Source organism: Urocampus carinirostris, chromosome 12 (assembly GCF_059441175.1).
Source record: "Urocampus carinirostris isolate Australia breed hairy pipefish chromosome 12, RoL_Ucar_1.0, whole genome shotgun sequence".
NCBI classification, from domain to species: Eukaryota; Metazoa; Chordata; class Actinopteri; order Syngnathiformes; family Syngnathidae; genus Urocampus; species Urocampus carinirostris.
In genome coordinates, this window is record NC_142360.1 from 33,123,224 (window position 1) to 33,147,128 (window position 23,905).

Here is a 23,905-nt window from a genome sequence, read left to right on the forward strand (position 1 = left end):
CTCCTCCTCCTCTGCTTCGTAAGTGCGTATCTGCACCGCGCCTCGCATAGGAGGAAAGATCTGTGTTTTAACGCAGCCACAGAAACACTGGAGTGCGATAAATGAATGAATCATGACGGCTCGTTCAGCGAAAAAATCTTGTTCTTTTCAGCCAGCGTGGCCAAATGACTGGGGTTTTGTGCTAAAAAATGACCGTGCTGTTTGTGCATTATGCCTCGAAAGCGTTGTACCTCGGACATCAAGTGTTAAACGTCATTACGTAACGAATCATGAACATGAATTCAAAGACGAGTCTGACAAGGCGGAGACATTAAAACGCGCTGTGTCCAGGTAAGGCAAACAAACACGGACTCTGAAAACCTTTGTCACTGCTAAAATCACCACCACTGAAGATAGTTATCACATTGCTCACTGCATAGCAAAGCACAGAAATATCTGCGACCAAATCGGCTGTTATTTCTGTTGCACTTATTTTCAAGTAGCCTTCTGCCTTGCTTCTGTTATTTCAAGATTTGATATTTTCTGCAATAATATTTTATAGATGAATGGTATGGTAGCTCTCCAAATCACTTGTTTTGATTGTAGTTCATTGTTGCTGAAGAATGGTTGATTCTGATTAATTCTTGTGGTGAAAAAGTTGACGTCATGGATGTCTACAGGCCTCTCCATATGTTGTTCACATTAACTTTTTAGTTTATTGATGAACAAGAATAGTGGAAGATTTGTCAATTATACGATTTCAATGTATATCCGGACTGGTGTTAAATGACAGCTCTGTTGGATATAAAAATAATATTGTGCGAGTCATTGATCTTGGTGTGGCACACTGATTGACAAGAAAATTTGAAAGTGGCACTCCACACCGAGGGCAGCACGGCGGCGCAGTGGTTAGCGCTTGTGCGGCACAGTTCATGTCATGGGAACCTGTCGTGGGTTCAAATCCAGCTCCAGACTTCCTGTGCGGAGTTTGTATGTTCTCCCCGTGCTTGCGTGGGTTTCCTCCGGGCACTCCGGTTTCCTCCCACGTTCCAAAAACATGCATTTCAGGTGAATTGGCCGGTCCAAATTGTCCCTAGGTGTGAATGAGCGAATGAGTTGTCTGTCCCTGTGTTCCCTGCGATTGGCTGGCAACCAGTTCAGGGTGTCCCCTGCCCACTGCCCGGAGATGGCTGGGATGGGCTCCAGCCCCCCCGCGACCCTAATGAGGATAAGCGGTACGGCTGATGAGATGATGAGATGAGACTCCACACCGAAAAGGTTGCAGACCCCTGCACTACACAACACAGCGACATCTAGTGGTCAAATACGACAGTGTCCCTTTAAGATGAGAAAAAACTGTGAAACGTGTACAGGGAATTCATTATCAAACATTTTCGAAATGGTTTCATGCCTCGAGGATTATTAACAAAAAGAAGTGCCTCTGTTCCAAAAAGGTAGAGAACCACTTCGCTAAATGATACAAAAGTTGCACATTAAAAGGAATCAAACGACGTTGATTTCATCTTGTTGACGTCAGCTGCACAAAAATGCAACAAGCATGAATGGTGACAATGTCCAGCCCACCCGGGTCTCGTCACAGAAAACCCCTCCTCGTTTTGGAGAAAAAAAAAGAAAAAGAAACAACACTTCCTCTCTGCTGCAGCCACAAAGCAGACCAGATTTCCCTAGTTCTCTCCTCCGCCTTCCACGACGCCATCCCGGATGAGTTTCCCTCCCTGAACATCAGTAGGCGGCGTGGAAGTCCTCGTTCCGAGATGCTTGAAGAAGCCCACGCGAAAACGCTGCAGGCTGGCTGAAGACTCCCGAGGGGAAGGCGAGGAGGAGACAAGAGGGCGGCGATGCCGTTGCCCAAGTGCACGCTGCTCCTCCTCGGCGTGCTGCTGATGGTGGGCGGCGGCTTGGTGGCCCTGTGCGCACCCTTGCCGAACTTTTCGGGCCCCGAACTGGGGCTTTTCATGGGCATGGGGGGCGTGGGTCTGGTGGTGAGCGGGCTGTGCATGGCCATGAAGAATCTGCAGGCTGCTGTGCCGGGGCACTTCCTGTTGCACCCGCGCACGGGCACGCGCTTCAGCCCACAACAGTCGCTGGCTATCCAAAGGTAGAAAAACTGACATTGACATTATCACAACATTTACTTCCTGGCAGGGTTGGGTAGGGTTACTTTAACTGGATTACTTGCAATTACTTTTGGATTACTCCAATACCAAATACAGTGGAACCTCGGTTCTCGACCATAATCCGTTCCAGAACCCTGTTCGAAAACCGATTTGTTCGATCACCGAAAATCGTTTTTCCCATTAAAAGTAATGTAAATTCGTTTCAATCCGTTCCAACACCCTGAATGTTTACCATGAATGTAAACATAAAGCTAACCCAGGCTAATCGTACGTTCGCGTTAGCGTAGTCTTCCGTACGAAACATTACGCTAACATGAACGTGTAAAAATAAAAAAATCAGGTCGTTTATACAGTGGAACCTCGGTTTTTGAACGCCTCTCAGTTCGAACAAATCGGTTCTCGACCAAAAATTTCGAGAAATTCTTGCTTCGCTTTTCGTTCAAAAAATCGGAGTTCGAACGCCGGTACGCTGGTGGCGATGCTGAGCGGCGTACGAGTGTAGATTGCCCCCACCCCTCGTGAAGAACTGTTGTCACGGCAACGTGCACTTCTTCTCTGCTTTCGTTTTTCAAAAGCGGTGAAGGGAGTGTTTTAACTCCTAATTATGCCTCGGAAGAAGGTTGGTGCAAGCAGCAAAGTTGCTACAGGTGAAAAAAGAGGAGTAGTGCGTACAACTATTGCATTTAAGAAAGAAATAATAGCAAAATATGAAGAAGGTGTGCGAGTTTCCCTTCTTTCAGGAATACAGGAGATAGTGCAACTGAAAACCGCTCGCTTCGTTTACAACGAAAAAAAACGCTACCGACATAGAGGATACCGCGGCGAACTCGTTTGAGTTGATTGATTTGCTGTTTCGTGATAGTCTGTGTATACCGGATGGTACGCATGATTAACAAATTAGCGTTTTTTTCCGTACAAATTTTCTTGTACGTCATACACGTCTTAAAATGCATAACAAACGTACTTTGTATGGCAAAAACGTACAGGTTGACATAACCAAATATGCTAATAAAAGACAAAAGAAACTAAATATGAATAAAATTATGACTCACAACACGTGGTAAGCTTTCTCTCCTGGCTTTGATCTCTTTGATCTCCGGCAAAACTAACATAAAATGCGACGGAAACAAAATGAAAATAAATCCAAACAGCTTGCCAACATAATTTTTGCCGGTCCATGTATTCCGTTACTCCCCAAGCCTGCACAAAATTGAGTTAATTTTATTCATATTTAGTTTCTTTTGTCTTTTATTAGCATATTTGGTATTGGAGTAATCCAAAAGTACTTGAAAGTAATCCAGTTAAAGTAACCCTACCCAACCCTGATTATTCACTTGTCTTGGACCTTAAAGACACAAGAGCTGCAATATTTTACTCACCAAGGATGAAATAAAGAGAATAATCAGAGCAAACACTGTGATATTAAATTACAGTACAGTACTACTAAACATTGATTTGAAATTCTGCTTTCACCATGATAAAAATACTCATCGATTACATTGACCTGGTGTTTCTCCGTGCAGGGTGTGTGTGCTGGAAAGACATTGAGACTTAAGAATCCGTCATCTAAGAATAACTTAAAGGGCGCTCTCCAGCACAAATACCTCTGACAAAGCTCCTGTAAGCAAACACTAAACAGACTTCATCCATTATTTAGCCTGTTTTCCTGTACACTGTGGACCTGAATTCCTCAGGAGATAAACAAAAGGTATTCAGTTCAGGTGAGGTGTTTGAGGGATTTTTGGTAATGGCTACATTTTAACAACTTCATGGTTACAAATTATGCTAATGGACTCATGTTAATGAGTTATGCTAATGGGTACATGCTAAAAAGTGATGCTAACGGCTAAATAGAATAGAATAGAATAGAATATACCTTTATTGTCATTGTTACAAAATGGGTTAACATATTGTGACAACGAAATTGGGCATGACACTCCAGTTTTACACATTCACAGTGAGGTATGAGCCAAGAAGATAAAGGAACAGAGAGGATAAGGTTATAAAACAAGGGGGATAAGGCTATAGTTATAATTTATATGGTATTTACACAAGAAATGTCGGCATGTGGGATGTTACATACAGTGTTGTCGTGATACCGTTGGTATCGTAAGGGTTGTGCAATATTGCATTTGGTGCAAAGTCATCATAGTGCAAAAAAATAGTCAGCATATGCATTGGTGCAAACATAGACATCATAGTGCAGAAAAAAGGAAATGGTCAGACATTGTGCAAGGTGAGCAGTAAACGTAGTGCAGTCGACATGTGCAAGAACATAGACATGAGTACCATTATATTCGTATGAGGTAGTGTTGGCACAAGTTTTCAGTTTTTTTTTTGTGCGGTGTCTGTTTTGAGCAGTGAACAATTATAATGCAGACAGCATGTACGTGAGTACCATTTTACATTCGTGTGAGGTAGTTTTTTGCAACAGTTTTCAGTTTTTTTGTGCGGTGTCTGTTTAGGGTGGTAATGGCTGTGGGGAAGAAACTGTCTCTGAGTCTGTTCGTTTTTGCTTTGTGTGACCTGTAGGCAGCAGGTCGAAGAGGTGGTGGCCGGGGTGAGAAAAGTCCTTGATGATGTTTTCTGCTCTGCTGAGGTAGCGAGAGCAGGCAATGTCCTCCAGACTGGGCAGAGAGCAGTTAGCATTGCTAACTTCTTCATGCTAAAAGATTTTGGTAATGGAATACAGTAATTTTGTATTGGATTTAAATATCAGGCAGTAAAAGAGTAGAGGTTTATTTTAGGAATTGGTTGGTGGACAATAGAGAACGGAATGGTATCTATAAAAGTGGTGTCATTATTACAGTATTAGTGTATTAGAATTTAATTTCGGAACGATAGGCAGTATTTGTGTGAGAAAAAAACTAGCTTTTATAGTAGAGGCCTCCATTTACAGCAATGCAGTGTCCAGAAATGTTATTTAAATTGTCAAACTCTTGCCAAGAACATTTCTGTTCCAGTATACCTATTAAATTTATGTGACACTAAGACTAGACTGTTAAATGGTCAATCACACAAATAGTAAGCCTACACAGCTGCTAATCTGTACATCTGTTTTTTTTTTTTTTGCACTACTGGCAGTTCTCTTATACCTAGCCACTCCCTTGCACATCTGTTCTCCTCTGCACTATCGTACTCCAGTGTTATTGTTATTGTATAGTGACTTGTTTACCTGACTGCGCATTTTGCACATCTGGTTAGCTGCTCCTCTTGCACTCTTTGCACTACTGTATAATACTATACATAGCTATAATTATTTAGTATATTATTAGTACTTCAATACTTCAACTCAATACAACATTTTATTTATATCTGTACATTCAAGGAAACTGTGCGGGTCAGATGTATCGACATTTCGTTCTGTATACACGTGTACAAGAATGACAATAAAGTATATTTGAATCTGAAATGAAGTACAGTGAACCCTCATTATAACGGGGTTCACTTTCAGAGTTTAGCTACTTCAATGATTTGCGTCGAGCAAATTGTTCTGCATTCTGATAAGCTTTCAACCCCAAATTATGATGGCAGTACGATTATTATTTGACAATCGCAATTGGTTAAAAAAATGTTTATAGAGTACTTTTATTTTTTAAACACGTGCTTGAGCCTGTAAAGGTTTTTCTTTTGGATAAGTGGGTTTTGGTGTATATTTGATTGTAAAATAATGGTAAAAAAGCACACATATTTCGCCCATCAAGGTTTTTTTTTATAACGTGACTTCTGCAATAAACGTGGGTTCACTGTACCACACGTTACAGATGATTTTCTATTTTTCCATTGAAATTCACTGGAAAACAGGATCATTGAAAGGGATAAAAAAAACAATGAAACAAAATATTTTTGCTCTGATTAAGGAATAAATTATCCAAACGGCAAGGTTTTGTCATGGTTGCCATGGCGCCCACTTGGCCGCGCCCGTGTGTGTCATGGTTGCCATGGCGCCCACTTGGCCACGCCCGTGTGTGTCACGGTTGCCGTGGTGCCCAACTGGCCCTTCCCGCGTGTGTCACGGTTGCCATGGTGCCCAATTGCCCCCGCCCGTGTGGCGCAGCTGTGGCTCGTTTAGAGATTGACTTTCTGTGTCTATAAGGCTCAGCGCTCCCTTGCTTCGGGGTCAAGACGTGGGTTCTGTCCTGTTTCCTTGTGATATCTGCAGTCCGGTATTGTTCCCGTTTATTTTTGTACTGTTTAATTTTGGGTTCCAGATTTGTTTTCCGTCTATTCTTGTCCTGTTGGTTATTGTCTCCAGTTTTGGTTCCCGATGAGTTTTTCCTGTTTAATTTCGTTACCCCTGATTCGTTATCAATCTCGTCGGTCTCTGGCGTCCTGTCCTTCCACGCCAGACTGGCTACCTAACGTGCGTGACTCCCCATTTCCCATAAAATAAGAAGCTTGTGTGAGAACGTCACGTGATTGGGTCCTGTATCTGTTCTGGTTCTGACAGGTTTTGTTTATTTCTCTGCAGTGAGGTCTTGTAGGGAACCTGTAGTTTGTCTCTTTGTAGTGACGCGTTTCTGGCCTTTCAGGCGATGGTAAAAATAAAAAGTAGTCAGTTTTATAGTTTGATTATCGGATGCAGTCACGCACAACCCTGATTACTCTCCATTGAGGTATTTTTTTTTTGTCAAACACTTTCAAAAAGATGTGCTTTGCTCTTTGTCATCTTAGAATACATTTTGCGCAAACATCTTTGTCACTACAATATTTTGTCATGAACCAGAACTGGATCAGGACCCAAAAGCTCACACAAGCCTTTTATTCCACAAGAAATGGGGAGTCATGCCCGTTAGGCAGCAGTCTGGCGTGGGATGATAGGAAGCCAGAGGCCGACCAGATCGATACCAATTGCCTGAGCAGATATCGGAGGGATGGGGTCGATACCGGACAGGACGGGACAGACAGGATTGATATAAAAACAGGATATCGAAAATAAACAGGACAAACTAGATGCGAACGAACCTGGAAACCGATATCGTACAACAGGACAGACAGGATGATATCAAAACATGATATCAAAATTAAACAGGACACACTAGACAGGAACAAAACTGGAAACAGATATTAAACAGGACAAAATAAATGGGAACAATACCGGACAGGAAACAGGACCAAAACCCACGTCTTGCGAGGCAGAGGCTCATTGACGGACTGACTAAGGAAGAGTGAGAGCGCTGAGCTTAAATAGACCGAAAGCCAATCTGTCAAAGAGCCGCTGGAGCCACACGGGCGGGGCCAATTGGGCGCCATGGCAACCGTGACATATTTACCAATTTCAAGCATTTTTGGTATGAAAACAATTTTTTCAAATGACGCTCATGCCTAAATGTCAGGCGTTAGTTGACGTAGATTATGTATTAATAGTATAATATAATCTGTATTATATTTTATTTGTTTTCAACCGGATTGAATTCACATCTTATTATGATAGTAGTCACAAAACTGCAAAATTTGATCAAGCTAGGACATTGGCTGTTCATTTTCGTCAAATGTCATGCGATTGAGTTGTGACTTGTGGCTCTTTTTTGGGGGGATACTACATGTGCGGTCCTTTCTCAAGGTTTCTTCGTTTTCCTCATGTTGAGGTTTTTGAGTTTTTCCTTGCCCTCATATTGTTTCCAGATCAGGGGAGTCTGAAATGATAGTCTGTGCAATAACCTGTGCAGCCCTTTAAGACTCTTTGTGATTAAGAGCTATTAAAATAAAATTTTTTTGACTTGACTGTTTCATCACTGTCTTATTTCAGGAGATTGGACCGAATTCGCCGCGAAATGTCCACAGATTCTGTCGACTACACTCCAGACCCCGAACCCTGTGTAGAACCCCCCCTGGAACCAGTGCTCCCGTCGACTCCACCCCCCTGGACCATGGAACCTCCACCGTCCTACGACACAGTGATGAATGTCCAAGATGGCAGCAGTGTTGAGCAGCACTAACTGCGTCTCTGGCAGACGTCGTGATTTTTTTATGCCTTGTGCATGTTGGACGCTAACAATCTGCTTCAATGTTCATTCCAGAGTTGTTCAATGACATTCCCAAAGGAAAACCATCAACTTGTTCAGCTTGCTTGAATTGCCAATGACCAATAACTCTGGCTAGAGTCCATGGCACTGCACTTCCTGTTTTAACAAAGCATTCCCTGGGTATTCAGTGCCTTAATATGCATCATATTTTTACACCGAAATCCCCCCATTGTTGGAAATCGGCTGTGAAAAAATAAAAAGATGAAGCAGTGTATTCACACACCCTGAAAAAGTGACACAGACCACTGCAGTTAGCATTAAAATGAGGTGAAGGGTACATGATAGTCGCTGTCTATTAGAAGAAGTACCGTAAATTCCGGACTATAGATCACACCTGATTATAAGCCGCACCCACCACATTTTAAGAGGAAAACCGATTTTGTACTTACACAAGCCGCACCTGTATATAAGCCGCATGCACCCTCATTAAAATATGTAACACAATCACAAAATTAACCCAAACCCGGCTTTTAGTCCCACGATTGTAACTGAATATAAAGTACACAGTCCAAAAACCACAGCCGGCAAAATGAACGGAAAATGATACCGGTACTTAAGGTTTGATGCAGACTTGCAGAGTCTGGGTACCGTTGAAAATAATCCAAGGGAAAAAAATGTATATTTCCAAAGGTAAGGGTGGGAAAAATATATATCCACTATTGTCGGCTGCATCCACAAACACGTCTCACCTTTACTCCACTTCCCGGCAGCCCCCGTTGTTTTCGCCCCTTCTTTTTGATTTGCCCGTGGAAAACATATCAGAATAAGTCTCTAAAATAAATACATTACAAAAATATACAGTTGCAAATACATATTATACATGGTTACACATATTTAAAAAGAAAGACGGTACACCGAGAGTTTTCAAAGCTTTAATAATAATATAACTTTCATCCCAAACCGTGCCTGTGAAGGGTAGCAAAACGCTACTAGCAACACGCTCGCAACACAGTAAACGGCTCTGTTAAAAAAAACATACCGTACTTATAGAAATCGCGGTAAACCGTCCTCATCTTCCTCCTTATAACTGACGTCATCAAAGTCGTCTTCCCCAGTATGGGAAAGAGACTTTGTCATATAGACGTTGTCCCACGCTCCCTTATTCAAAAACACACTAGCAACACGCTAGCAAAGTAAAGTTTACGTGCAGTAGCTCTGTTTCCTTCTTTATTGGACTGCTCGATTGCATTTAGCTTGAAAGCTGCGTCATGTGCCTTTCTCTTTGCAACTTGCATGATGAGGATGTGTCTACGCTAATTTAATTTGTGCACAAACTAAGAAGTTGCAGTCTTCCTCGGCGCATATATTCCACCGGTTTAAATCTTACCTTCTGTACTCGAGCGCCGCTGGCGGCCGTTAGAAAGATTACATAAATTGGCTGCATCACTGAATAAGCCGCAGGGTTGAAGGTTTGGGAAAAAAGTAGCGGCTTATAGTCCGGAATTTACGGTATTCGTTTTCTGTATTTTATGAAAAGGAGATAGAGAGGTTAATTTCAGGGGCTGCATCTGTTAGAGAATGTAAGCATGTAAAACATGTTGATTTCAGGCAAAAAAATTGTACGTTCTTGGAATTTTCTATGCAACTTGTAAGGGCTAGCAAAAACTTTGACTGGGTTGAGGGATTCCTTAATCGACGGTTCAATTTATGTTGTCCTGGGAGTTGAACATCAATTACGATGTAATTGTATGCATTACATTTTTTAGATGCTCCTGTTGTCCATTTGAAATTGTAATTAAACAGCGGCCAATCAAGTTAGAAGATGTTATAAATGGCTTTATTTTATGAGGTTTTGGAGTTGATTTTGAAATCACTTTGTATTATCCATCCATCCATTTTCTGCACCGCTTATCCTCACCAGGGTCACGGGAGTGCTGGAGCCCTTCCCAGCCATTTTCAGGCAGTGGGCAGGGGATAGCCTAGACTAGTTCCAGCAGGGCACACACTGACACAGGACAATTTACTCACTCGCTCATTCAAACCCACCCGGGGTTGGGGTTGCTGGGGCCCATCCCAGCAACCTTCAGGAAGATGGCAGGGGACACCCTGAACTGGTTGCCAGACAGTCACAGGGCACACAGAGACAGACAACCCACTCACTCATTCACACCTAGGGACAATTTGGACCGGCCGAATCTGTCAGAACCAGAACAGATGCTAGACCCAAACGCGTAACGTTTCACAACAAACTTCAATCTGGGGATCGCTGGGCAGGAGGAGCAGGGAGCCCACGGGATTGGAGCATGGTCAGAAGGTAGGAACGAGTTGAGTAGCCGGGACAGGAGATAAGAGCGTGGTCGGTGGGCAAACATGTGTCGAGTAGCCGGGGCGGTAGATCGGAGCGTGGTCGAAGGAAGGAAAAAAGTCAGGGAGCCGGAGACGATCGAAAGCCGGGGCAGACGAGTAGGATACAGGTAAGGACGGGACAGACGGAAGCCAGAGTCAAATAGTGCTTGCCTTGCATGTGCGAAGGTTCGCTGACGGACCGACAAGGAGTGAATGGAAGCGCTGGGTTTAAATAGGAGGGGGAACCAATCAGGCAACGAGCAACAGCTGGCGCCAAACGAGCGGGCACAGGTGAGGGCAATGGGTAATCGTGACAAATTCACCTGACAAGCATGTTTTTGGAACGTAGGAGAAAACAGGGGTGCCCAGAGGAAACCCCCACAACCAAGGGGAGAACATGCAAACTCAACACAGAGAAGCTGGTAGCTGGATTCGATCCCATAACCTCAGAACTTTGCCGCGGACGCACTAACCACTCAGCCTCCGTGCAGTCTTTATTTCAAAGATGTTTTTGGGAAAAAAAATGGAAAGAATAATCTCAAATTGCTGTAAAAACAGGACCAAGGTTATCAATCCACGCCCTCATTTCTCTTCAGGCTTTAATGAGTAACAGAGTGAAACCCAAACTGCCTTCTTCCTCCTTGCATACACACAATTTCACCTTGATGCTTGAGTGGGACGGGGCCATGGCGGAGCGCTACGGTCTCATCGTAGCTGGTTGGTGTGTGGTGGTCTTGGGCCTGTTAATCATGACCAGAGAAAGGCCCCAAATCTACGCCACCATGTGCACTTTGGGCGCTGCCATGGTTTTAGTCGGGGCCGTGTGGAGTATGTGTCAGTGTTACCCTAAGGTTGGTTATGTGCAGGGTTGGGTAGGGTTACTTTGACTTGATTACTTTCAATTACTTTTGGATTACTCCAATACCAAATATGCTAATAAAAGACAAAAGAAACTAAATATGAATAAAATTATGACTCACAACACGTGGTAAGCTTTCTCTCCTGGCTTTGATCTCCGGCAAAACTAACATAAAATGCGACAGAAACAAAATGAAAATAAATCCAAACAGCTTGCCAACATCATTTTTCCCGTTCCATGTATTCCGTTACTCCCCAAGCCTGCACAAAATGTAGTCATTTTACCATACAGCAACGGGAAACACTGGCCCATGAAGTCGTTTTGCAGGTAAGTGCTTTATCCACGTATTATTTTGACAAAAAGGACTCCTGATTAGACTGCAATATTTTTTTCGCCTTAAACGATGTTTGCCTGGGATTTTTTTTCCTTTTTTCTCAGACGCGCGAGTACTCGAATCTTTATTAGTTAGAGCCATTGATACCACACACATATACCAGCACTACATGAAACTCCCTTCTGCAAAACATGAGTGATATTTTCAAATATGAAATAATGAATAAATTTGCCCTCAATGGTTCATTTTTAATGGCAGTTTACCATCCCTTTATTTTCAGCTTCCTTGAAATGAATAGTTTCAGAAATGGGTCTTCATCCCGCCTGTCCTCCAAGTTGGACCCATACTGAGGCTGGGGGTGGTGGCGAGGGGGTCGCAATTTGTTGGAGACGAGTGTAAACTCTTTAATTTATAATCCGCACAAGCAGAATTCCAATCTGCACGCAATTAATCCTAGTAATGACATAGAATTTGAAGCTCCAGGGAGGTTGCACATCATCAACTCGATTGGGGTCAGCCTGATTAACAATTCATGTACCTGTAATTTTTTTTTTTTTAGCACTAAACAAGGTCAGAGGTAACTTTTATTCTTTTTAAACACCCGTGGTTTTCATTCATGCCCAAATTCAAGCACTTTTTTAGGACTTTCAAATCCAAGTTTCCCATTTCTCCAGTACAAGGAAATCTGCCATAAATCATGTATTTTGCAAAGCCCTAAAGTTATTTGAGTTACATATACGATTTTTAAGATTTCATGTACATTTATCAAGACAGGATATTGAGTAAATTGGAAATATTGTATACCTTAGGATCTGAACAATACATGTGTAAATATATTTGAGACAAAGCTCCCCCAATATAGGTCTTGGGTAAAAATGACAATATGTATCTTAAAATTTCTGGTTGCTGGAATTTCTTCCCATTACAATTTATCACTGGGAAACGTTACCTTATTTTTTGCATGACCAATAATAAATGCATAATTGATACGTAATCCTTGCACTGATACACATTTCATTGTGCCCTGTTTAGGTGTTGCACGTGTCCTTTGAGCGATGACACTTTAATGCCATACAAAGTAATGCCAATTGCCGTTTTTTATGAGGAAAGAAATATACAGTGTTGGCAAAGGGAAGCCTTCCAAGAGCAGGGTCAGCATCTTTTTTTAAGTTGACATGTTGAGAATCAAAGATTTTAAGCATTTACAAAAACTTCAGGAAAAAATTAAATCACTTTCAATCATTGAAAACATAAAATTCAAGCATTTTCAAGGGTCTCAAGCAGCCGTACGAACCGTGACTACTGCATTGACTTTTATTTTTATGCCAAAATAAAATAAAATCATTCTGGGGGATATGTCTTAAAACCAGAACACTCAGTTTGCAACAAGGTGAGCACAAAAACTGCAATTAAAAACAAGAATTTACAAAAAAAAGCGTATGCATTCCAGTTTATTTTATATCAAATCTCTCCCTCACCGTTGTAATCAAACTCTCATACAAATTAAAACTCGGCCATTTTGACATGCTTTACAGACGCACACACTCACACACAAAAAGTGTGATGGCAGATTGTGAATCACCCGAGGTCCCCCAGAAAAAATTAAATGGCAAAACCTGCACCTATGGCGGCCTCGCCTCCCCAGAGATCATCACTCCGCCCACCTCGACATTAAAAGTAAAGCTCGAGTCAAGAGTTTTATTTCCATTGAACTGGTGAGGTGCTCACATAACAGCACAGTGAGGGGGCTTTTTTTTGTCGCACACCAACTCACGCACACACGGCACACATTACACGATTGAGTGGGGTTCCGTGACCGTTCCAACTGCATCTCAGGTCCTCGTTGCTGTAAACATTGACCATGATGAGCCTTCGCCAAAACACACATACCGTTGCATGTCGTGGAAGGAGTGTGACGGCCGGGTCTAAGAACTGGAGTTATCGGGAGATTAAGGCACTTCGGTACCCCCGATAACTTGGCTACCAAAACTGTGATTTATTCATCGCTACAGATCTTTCTGTGTGTATGTGTGTGCGCTTTAAAGACAGGCATTGAAGACACACAAAAAAAGGCAAATAAAAGCTTGGCAGAGGTAACATCCGCATTGAGTGTGTATGTTGTAGATGGCACTGAAGACACAAAAAGCCAAATAAAACCATGGCAGAGGTAACATTAGCGTGTGTTATATGAGACGTCGGCATCTGCAAATCAACTAACCCACCCTGCGTTCTCTGTTGAGCGTTTCTTGCATAAGGTTTGCACCCGGGTTCGAGAAGAGGGTGAATGTTGTTTGATGTGGCACTGAATATTGTTAAAATGAGCGGAGACGAAAAAAAAAAAAAGGCTAAGGGGATCTAGAGGAAGCGCATGATGAACGTGGCAAATAAAGTGCATACTTATGAAACCCCCGCCTCCCCTCTGCTCTTACCAAGCAACACGTGGGGGCGTGTGTACATGTGTTTGCGTCGAGGTTCCTCTAGAAGACTTTTAAAACATTATCTTACATTTATGCAACAAAAGGTTATTGGCAAGTGTGTGTGTGTGTGTGTGTGTGTGTGTGTGATGACGATGACAAACAAAGGGTAAAATGGGCCCCCTCCTCCCCCCGCTGTAAAAAGATGATAAATGGAGGAAGATAGATCACTTCCCCTTTAATCCAAACTGCCCTTGGAAGTAATTCACAATTGTTTGGGACTTTTTTTCCCCGTCTTGTGCGTCGAGTTGTTCCGGTTGGCTTTTTTTTTTTTAGTCGTTAAATTATAAACATCCTCGGGCCAGTAAAAGTGCCCCTAATAGGTTTGAGGCTTCTTGGGCCGTGCGCCTTTCAGAGGGGCTCCCCCCCCCACTCTAACAAGAGTTTAGGGGTCCACATCTTCCAGGTCGCTTTTGGAATCGCCGAGCATCATGGGAGACTCTGATCCCTGTCAAAGAAGAGAGATGGGTTGATTTTTAAAATGAAAGGACACAGGCGAAATAGTACAAGAAATGTTGGTTGAATTTTGCATTTGAAACCAACAAACTACTGAAAACTAGGAAAATACTTTTACTAAATCTCTGCATTAGTTTTAGTACATTCTTTAATAATATTTGCCATTTGGGCCCCAGAGCTGCGGAATGCTCTTCCCCCTGAGATTCGATCTGCAACCTCAGTGGAACTGTTTAAATCTAGTCTTAAAACACATTTCTATTCTATAGCATATGTATAACTTATATTTTATGTTGACAATATCTGTGTATTATTTGTTGTTGCTCATGTGCCCTTCTCAAGGTTTCCTTATTTTCCTCATGTTGAGGTTTAATTTTTCCTTGCCCTCATGTAGGTTTTAGATCAGGGGGGTATAATAATAATCTGTGGTCTGCAATAATCTGTGGTCAGTGCAGCCCTTTGAGACTCTTTGTGATTAAAAGCTATACATATAAACAAGACTTGACAATAAGGATTTTATAAAAAGAAACATTTTTTAAATATTAAGCTGGAGTCTTATCGTGTTGGATCAGTTTGCATTAGTTTTATTATAATATTTAAAATTTACTCTGATAAGTAAATACTTAATAATATGAAATGAAAATGAAATGACCTGCATTTATATAGCGCTTTTCAAGTCAATTACTTCCCAAAGCGCTTTACAGTGCGCTTCACATGTCCCAATAGCGGCCTTGTATTGCAGCCATGTAAGACGCTAACCTGCTTATTGGTGGTATTAGGGGTTCAGTGTCTTACCCAAGGACACTTCGACATGTAACACGGACAAGCCGGGATTCGAACTGGGATCCCTTGATCCCAAGACGAGTGCTCTATCTCCTGAGCTACTGCCCGATAATAAAATAAACATTTATATGTATTTATATATTTTTTTCATTGTTATTACTATACTTAACTTTTTTTATTTTTTATATTTATTCTAGTGAGTAATGACGTTTTTAAAAACGATAACTTGTAAAAAAGCCCAATAAGATTTTCTTCTATCAATTCTTGTTCATCTCAAATTAAAGATTTTACAAATTCATAAAAAAAAACAGCAGCGTTCCAAACCTGCACTAACATTTGATTTAGAAATACAAAAATTCAAAATTGAATAATCGCAATATGTATTCGATCAAGTAAATAGTTTAGAATAATAAACTAAAAAATAATTTCTTATTTTGCATTCTCATTTATGAGAAACTTTTCTTTAAAAAAACAACTTACCAAACATGCTTTAAAATGTAATGAGAACAGTTAGAAAATCAGGTCAAAGTAAATGCTTGCAATTGATATGCTAGTATCATATTTATAGGCCGATTTTGCCTTTGTGCAAAATAGAAAGAGGAAAAAAAAAAACCAATGTGGGTTCTAAGTCAGTTTAATTGCACTCGTGGGTGGGAGAAAATTGGCATGCTGCCTTCTTGTGTGCTATCCCCCCACTCACTCATACATGGAATTCATAGAGTGAAATGACATTACTCGGGCGTACCTGTCTCAGACTACGCTCGGCGTTTTCGTTAGCGGGGCTTCCGTCGGAACCGTTGCTGCTGCCCGACTGCTCCTTCTCGTTCAGCAAGGCTGTAGCGTAGGCCAGCGTGTCCTTCACGTGTTCACACATGCAAATACACATACACGTGAAGCTGGTAACAGTGTTAGTCATATATAGGACATTTTTTACTTTAATCTTTAAATGGAAAGGAAACGGGCCAACAACATTTTGTGAGAAAATAGCCAATACACAGAAATACTAGAAAAGTTAGTTTGTTGAAGAGTGGATATAAAGGCTATTCGTTAGTTCAAATGCCAAACTTGTGTCATAAAGATCAAGATCAAAGCGGCGCTGCCACGAGCGACTGCCTTTTCCAGCAGCTGCCCTATTGTTTTATTGTCTGCTCCTATCTTCGGTGTTTTTTCTTCCCGTTTTGACAACTACACTATGGATTACTTCTATCCTATGGACATGGGTTTTAGCGCACGAAAATGCGTTTATTCAAGGAATCAATTTCCTTGCCCTGAAGGATTCTCGTGCCGGCGTGATGAAGGGGCCTATCGTGGAAGAAGAGCCGGAGCTAGCGAAGCGGCTAGCGGCGTTATAAGTCTTCTGTACCATCCGTAATCATGGTAAATGCGAACTCACAACCAAATAAGATCATCGAGTGCTGGTGGAAAACATCGAAGCGCACAGGGAGCGCAGTTGCTGTGTTTTGCGGAAACGTGGCTCACGTTTAGCATTACGGACGCTAACGTGTAGCCACCCGGAGCTACCCGGCTTCAAAATTGCTATACAGAGACACGAAAGCCGGGGGGAATCGGAGAGGAGGCGGACTTGCTAACACGAGGTGGTGTATCCCTGGATTTTCACAAAGAAAAGATTTCCGTCTGCCGCAGGGATGTCGAACTTTTGGACTAGCGTGACGTCATCCACTCCGCTACAAGCACCCCAAGGGCATCATGTTAATCTGTAAATAAACAACGGGGTAGACTGCTGGAAGTGTGAATTTCCCTACGGGGATGAATAAAGTATCTATCTATCTATCCATCTATCTAAAGAAAAAAATGATCCGAGTATCCATCCATCTGCCCATCCCTAAGTCCAGCCATCCTCTCATCTTATCAACCCATCATCCCCTTCCTCCCTCCCATCCGCAATTCTCCATCCACCCCTCAATCGATCAGCCTTTTATTCATTCATCCACCCATCTATTTATCAACCTTTTATTCATTTATCCAGTCATCAACCTATCACCCATACCTACCTCCCAATCCCTCCATCCATCCATGCAAGCAAAATCATTTTTTTCTTCCTGTTCCTGCTTTTACTTAAAAAAAGAATCGCACCACATTCCCTAGCTCACTCCCCCTGAAAAAAAAAGATTTTTGAACGTTTTACCTTGATCTCATCAGACAACCACCACTTTAAAGTACCCTTGTGATACTGTTTTTTTTTATTGGATCTGATGTAAACAATTATACATACTTGTGCCGAAATAGTCCGCTGAAAACTCTTATTGGTGGAAGTCTCATTGGACACGTTACTCTGTGGCGTCCAGTAATGTTCTGTCATCTGAAGACATGCAAAATAGAAAGATGTAATTTCTTAACTGCTTAGACTGTTTTTAAATGGAAATTGCTATTAGCATGCCTTTTTCTGGAGCCACTGCACTGCCCAGCTCCAGTGACCAGACAAGTCTTTGAAATAATCCTTAGCTGGAGCACACCTGTTGGCAAAAAAAAAAAAAGAATATAGATTTTTTTCTGTATTTACTGACGTAATATAGATTTGAATAGATTGCTCTGGTTGTTACAAACTTTTGGGCCAACGTGACCAAGAACTTGACACACTGGTAACAACGCCTGCTGTCCACATTGTTGCTCTGATGCATCAAAGCTGCGGAGGAAAATAAGAATGGAGTATATTGCTATATAAAGATATGTGAAGTTAGCGTTCTTTTTTAGTGGGGAAGTTTTATGTAAAAACATGCCCCATAATATCAGATTTTTTACTTTATTATTCAGTAACACATACTCTAAAAATAACACATTTCTATGCATCTATCTATCTACACTCTTCTGTTCAACAGCAGGGCCCGACAGCTTTCACTGGTTTACCCCTGCCGCATCATACGGTTGCCCTCCCCATTCCTTAGAATGCGCCTAAACATCCCACTATCCTTTTACAACACCACTCCACTCATTTATTACACATACTGAAAAAAATATCTGTTTTCATCAGGCCCATTATTCGGCATAATTGAGTTACAAAATATTAAAAATCTGTATTATTTCTCATTCAAAAATTGAGCACGTAAAAGGGAATCCATCAGTGACTTACACAGTAGGCCTTTGTCTGACTCAAAGGCATATTTCAGCCTCTCTGATTGCAGAGGGTCCTCTACAACCTGAAGCAAAAATGGGGCTCATTAGCGTATTGTGTCACGGTCACTTGAGTTTTCCAGACAACCCACCAGAAGCTCCTGCAGCATGTGAAAGACGTTCTTCAACTCGTGAGGCGGCGCCGTCTCCAGCTGTGTCTACAAACATCCAGGGAGAGTTGAATACAAGAAAAGCGACAGCTGAAGGAAGTAGGGGTTACCTTGAGGAGCTGCAGTACCCCCAAGGAGAAAGGCTCGTTGCAGTACGAGCAGTAGGTCACCATGTTGATGAGCGGCGTCAAGGGGCCGGACAACTCACGCATGGCAAACATCACCTGCAGGACAGAAGAAACTTATTATGTGGGTCAATAATCACAAAAACATCAGGAAGAAAACTTGAAATATCCCAGAAAATCAGAACTGACATGATAAATTATCGTGGGTGCAAAATATGATTAAAGAGTTGACACATGGGACAAAAGTGTAAACTGTGGGTGTGCGCAAAAAAACAACAAAAAATATAGGCAACGTTTTTCAAAGGTGTTTATACATTTGTATTGCTTTATTAAGAAAAAAAATATCCATTGCAACCAAAACTGTCAAAAACTAGTTATTTTAATTGAATGGCAACTTTCTTCTATTCTCATGCACGCAAGGTACAACATTGCTCCAAGACTCCAAAACAAAAAACAACAGTCAGAAGTTGTTTATTCTAATTTTACATTTAACTAACTGCAATCCTCAATGTAATTTGAATTGTAATTTAAAGATGATGACTTATTGTTTTCTTTTATCCTCACTGTTAGATGTGAGACTGGAGAGCTACGCCCAATTTCGTTGTCACAATATGTTCAACCCATTTAGTAACAATGACAATAAAGGTCTAATCTATTCAATTCTAGTCATTTTTAATTTAAAATTTTACTTATTTCTAGGGTTGGGTAGGGTTACTTTAACTTGATTACTTTCAATTACTTTTGGATTACTCCAATACCAAATATGCTAATAAAAGACAAAAGAAACTAAATATGAGTCAAATGACAAAATTTTGTGCAGGCTCGGGGAGTAACGGAATACATGGAAGGGCAAAAATGATGTTGGCAAGCTGTTTGGATTTATTTTTATTTTGTTTCTGTCGCATTTTATGTTAGTTTTGCCGGAGATCAAAGAGAACAAAGCCAGGAGAGAAAGCTTACCACGTGTTGTGAGTCATAATTTTATTCATATTAAGTTTCTTTTGTCTTTTATTAGCATATTTGGTATTGGAGTAATCCAAAAGTAATTGAAAGTAATCAAGTTAAAGTAACCCTTTCCAACCCTGCTTATTTCTTTGCAATCTTTTTTCTAAAAAAACTAAAATGAGGCCTTTTAAAAAAATGGCAATATACTACAGAGTTGAAAACTATGATAAAAGACAATAAAATCACCTCAAGAAGGTACGGTTGTCCTTCTGGCGTGAAAAGGTTTGCTAGGATGTCTGGGTGAAGAGGCAGGCGTGCCGATGAGGACGGGACGCTGCCAACACACAGGCTGAACCCTTCTGGGGCTGGAGCAACGACAAAAAAGACGATGAGCTCGGACCGTGCAAACCGTATGAATACCAACACTCACCGTGCGTCCGTTGGGAGTCGACATCCGAGTGCATCGTGATGAGCGCCAGGGTGCTGTGGAGATGAAGAAACTCTCGAGCTTGAGCCGGACTCCACCGCCGGTTCTACATGGGACGCACAGAGAACCAGACAGTAAATAATTGTGGATAACTGCATTGAAAATTAGAAAAAAAAGCAAATTCACAGGTGGAAATGAAAAAACATGTACTTGGTAGTTTTGGCGATTGGGCCCCAAAAGGAAAGCGAGCATTCGGCGGTATGCTGAGTGTTTCAACAGCAGCTGACAAGCTTCACAGCCCTGAGAGAAAAAAAAATGTAATTGGACACTAAATTAATTGTAAATTCATTTAAAAAAACACAGGACATATGCACCAGGCTTAAATGGCCTTTCCTACCTTCTGAGAAAAGTTACTGAAGAGGCCGAAGTACTGCGCACAGTTTTTAACATTCTCGGGGACGTCCTTGTCCAGCAGTGAGAGCAGAACATCAGTCAGCTTGTCCAGACCTGGGTCAGCAAATTGCAACGCGCTTTCCAGGGTTTTCTCGAGAATGGATGCAACCACCACTCGCACCTCCCGCATGCAGCACTCCAATAGACAAATCCTGGCAGGGTGGAAAGAATTTTTACCATAAAGACAAAGAACCAAAAATATGCACAGTGGTAGATGCCTTAGAGACAGCGGATTAAAAAACAAATCTGGGCAGCACTAATAATCATCTTTTCAGGTAGAATGTTCTTCTGTCTAGCTGATGATTTTACTCATATAATTTCTCCCCCCATAATCTTGGTGAGGAGAAGCGTTGCAGAAAATGGATGGATAGATTTAACCCGATTAAAACTTATTTTTTTAATGTTTTTGTTTTAAAAAAATACGATAATTTATTTGATATTTATGACATTTTAAATATATCATTTTTCAAACCTTGTAAAATAAATTGAAACATTGGGAAAAATTACCAATTATTATTTTTTTTAAATTGTGATTTATTTTGTTGTGTTTTTTAAGTGATAGAATACGAAAAATATTTGAAATTAAAATGTACATTTTTTTAACAAATCATAAAACTTAATTTAATTTTAAGATTAATATTTATTTCAGGGAATTATTTTGAGGAATTATTTTAAGATACATTAAATATTAAAAATACAATTTGCCGTTTTGTTTTATGACTTATTCTTAACAAAACGATAAAATATTTACAATGAATCAAATTAACAATGCAAATACTTGAATGTCATGATTATCAACATGTTTTTGGAAAATTCTCAATAAAGTTAGAAAGTAGCTTCTCAAATAAAGTCACTATAAGTCACCTATGAAACTGCCAGGCTGAACAAAACAGTTGAGACTAAGAGCTGATAATTTCGATTCTATTAACAATACATATGCATTGGGCCCTACGAGAGGCTAGCGACAAGTTCAGGGTGTCCCCTGCCCACTGTCTGGTGGAAGCTGGGATGGGCTCCAGTACCCCCGCGACCCTGCTGAGGATAAGCGGTGCAGATAATGGATGGACATATTCATTGGATCCCCATTACATTTGTAGATGTATCTTGTGAATGTTAAATTTATAATTATTCTTTCACCATTAAAAAGATTGCAAATGTCTTTACAGTTTAATAAAAAGCTCCGGCAAAAGTTCCAGTCAAAGATTCCCACCTGGTCATCTCGCGTCCCTCAGGTCCAACTAGGTACTGAACCATCCACTGGCAGGCAGCACTACTTTTTGACAGCAAAACTTCCACTGTGGCCATCCATTCTTCAGTGTCCACGCTGCGATTTTAAACAGAAAGAAATGACGTCAAAAATAAGTTTGATCCTTTCAAGCACTTTTGGTGTTTGCCTGTACCGGAGCTTCTTTTTGGTGTGCAGGTAGGTGTGGAGGAGGAAATGGACGGCCAGCTGGAGGCTTTCTTTGGCCATGGCCTGGTAGTCTGGGTGCTTTAGTTTGGTCTGTAACAAACAAAATGAAGTTGCGATTGGAGTAAAAAAAAATTAAGAATTCAACATACCAGGATAAAAATATTGTATTTAAGTACAGAGACGTACTGCATTGACAGAAGCTAGCGAGAGCGTGAAGCTGAAGTAGTCACTGTTGTAGACGTCTCGGTTCCTCATGAACTTGAGATTTTCGTCCCTCACCATTTGGTAGATGCTGGCCGGCATCTTCTCAACGAACAAGCCCTTTTTCTCACCCTTGCGGACAAGGCGGGTGAGCAGGGTGAGGCGGTCGTTGTTTGCCCTGGGGGGGCGAGGCGACGACTGCGGCGAGATGTCCGGTGAGGAGGGTGCTGATCTGGTCACGTAAAGCACATGTGTGAAAAAATGAGAAGTTCAGCCTGATAGTTATTTTTTTCCTACCAGCTATAAAATGTATTTGCTCTAACTCATTGATGCCACCTACTGCCGTGGAAGTATCATTTAGATCAGGGGTCTCAAACTCAATTAAGTGGAGGGTGAAGTTGGGCCAAATGGGGTTTTCCACAAAAAACGCTGTTAAAAACATTCTGCTGTTCTTAAAAGGAAAGTGTTTTATATATATTCACTAGATGTCGCTCTAATGTGTAGTGCAACCAAAAACGAGTCCAACAAAGACGACAAACTGCGGAGACAAAGTGAGCAAAACCCACCCTTTTTTTTTTTTTTTAATCAAGCCTTCCTAAAAGTAAGACAAGAAGAAGGGAATTTTAACTTTTAAGTAACCACAAATGGGAAAGAATAAGAAAAAAAGAAAACGGGAATAAAAAGAAAAGTAAGGGAAAAGAAAGCAAAAAAGAGAAAAAGGGAAATAAAGAAAATAAAGGAATTCCAAGTGAAAAAAGTCAAAATTGAAAATAAATAAATAGCAATTTCCTTTTTTTCTTGAGTTTTACTTTTTGTCTTCTTTCTTCCCCCCAATTCTTCCATTTTTTTGGGCCCTTTTTAAAAAGTTTATTTATCCTTTTCTTTTTTATTTTCTTATTTCTCTTCTTTTCAAAAGTAAAAAGATGCGTTTTAGTCACTTTGAGTCTCCATATTTTGTCTTCTTCCATTATGCTTTTAGCACTTGTTTTCGGGGGCATGACAGAATACATCCAAATATATTGGGAAAATAATAAACACCGTCGCAATTGTCACTAAGGCTGCAAGTTATTGACGATTGATTTAGATTAATTGTAGTCGCTAAAAGATTTCTGCTCCCAACCCTCCCAAATAACAAAAAATGTATCCAGGATCCTACTTCTTAAGTTAAGTTAAAGCACTTTTGCCACAGCTCCTGACCAACACATTATAACCCAATTTGCTTGGCATAAGATGTCAACTCACAGTGTTAGGTCCTCTGCTTCCTGCCTCATTATGCTGACTCTGCTTTTTTTAGGCAAGACGGGTGAGTTTTGCTCGCTGATTTTCTGATAAAATAGCATGTAGGCATTCCAGTATCTTCTCCTCACATCAGGGTAGGGGTTAGCTGTGCAGAAAAACACAGATTAAGAATATAAATATTGCTTTCCTTTCTTCTACACATACCAAAGCGTGTTCGTGCATATTTCACTCACATTGGTCATAAACTTTGGGCCGATACTCTCCTCCAAAGCACTCATACTCCAGAGTTTCGTCGTTCATGTCAAACTCCTCTACCACGTTGTCATTAAACTTATACCAACGTCCCCGTGAGCTGCCACTGTCAAAAAATAGACAAACACGATGAGCGGTCAACAAGAGAACAAGGTAGCCCTAAAGAACACCCAGATAGCTTGCGGACCGGTTACTAAAATAGCTCACTAGTGACGGGACATTGTGATTTTATTGGAAACATGAAAATGTAAAATATAAAAAAGAGAAAATATTTTTTA

At 41.0% G+C, this 23,905-nt stretch overlaps 2 protein-coding genes across 3 annotated transcripts in view; one reads left to right on the forward strand and one right to left on the reverse strand.

The window, feature by feature from the left end:
• Positions 1–1,622: 1,622 nt before the first annotated feature.
• On the forward strand, positions 1,623–9,882 carry LOC148355640 (uncharacterized). The gene is made up of 2 exons (XM_088349566.1): positions 1,623–2,098; positions 7,867–9,882. The coding sequence occupies exons 1-2, from the start codon at positions 1,839–1,841 to the stop codon at positions 8,054–8,056; spliced, it is 450 nt and encodes a 149-aa protein (XP_088205692.1). The 5' UTR covers positions 1,623–1,838; the 3' UTR covers positions 8,057–9,882.
• Positions 9,883–12,918: 3,036 nt separating this feature from the next.
• usp24 (ubiquitin specific peptidase 24) overlaps positions 12,919–23,905 on the reverse strand; it is a 44,733-nt gene continuing 33,746 nt past the window's right edge. For both annotated transcript variants that reach the window (XM_088350330.1, XM_088350329.1), the window contains 17 exons: positions 23,609–23,733; positions 23,379–23,520; positions 22,122–22,368; positions 21,922–22,025; positions 21,732–21,845; positions 20,466–20,673; positions 20,279–20,368; positions 20,072–20,174; positions 19,888–20,006; positions 18,682–18,795; positions 18,554–18,619; positions 18,421–18,487; positions 17,898–17,976; positions 17,731–17,806; positions 17,566–17,652; positions 16,078–16,188; positions 12,919–14,544 (listed from right to left, as the gene is read on the reverse strand). In XM_088350330.1, the coding sequence (XP_088206456.1) occupies positions 14,482–14,544; positions 16,078–16,188; positions 17,566–17,652; positions 17,731–17,806; positions 17,898–17,976; positions 18,421–18,487; positions 18,554–18,619; positions 18,682–18,795; positions 19,888–20,006; positions 20,072–20,174; positions 20,279–20,368; positions 20,466–20,673; positions 21,732–21,845; positions 21,922–22,025; positions 22,122–22,368; positions 23,379–23,520; positions 23,609–23,733 (1,915 nt within the window). In that variant the 3' untranslated portion in view covers positions 12,919–14,481. The remainder of the gene's footprint in view (positions 14,545–16,077; positions 16,189–17,565; positions 17,653–17,730; positions 17,807–17,897; positions 17,977–18,420; positions 18,488–18,553; positions 18,620–18,681; positions 18,796–19,887; positions 20,007–20,071; positions 20,175–20,278; positions 20,369–20,465; positions 20,674–21,731; positions 21,846–21,921; positions 22,026–22,121; positions 22,369–23,378; positions 23,521–23,608; positions 23,734–23,905) is intronic.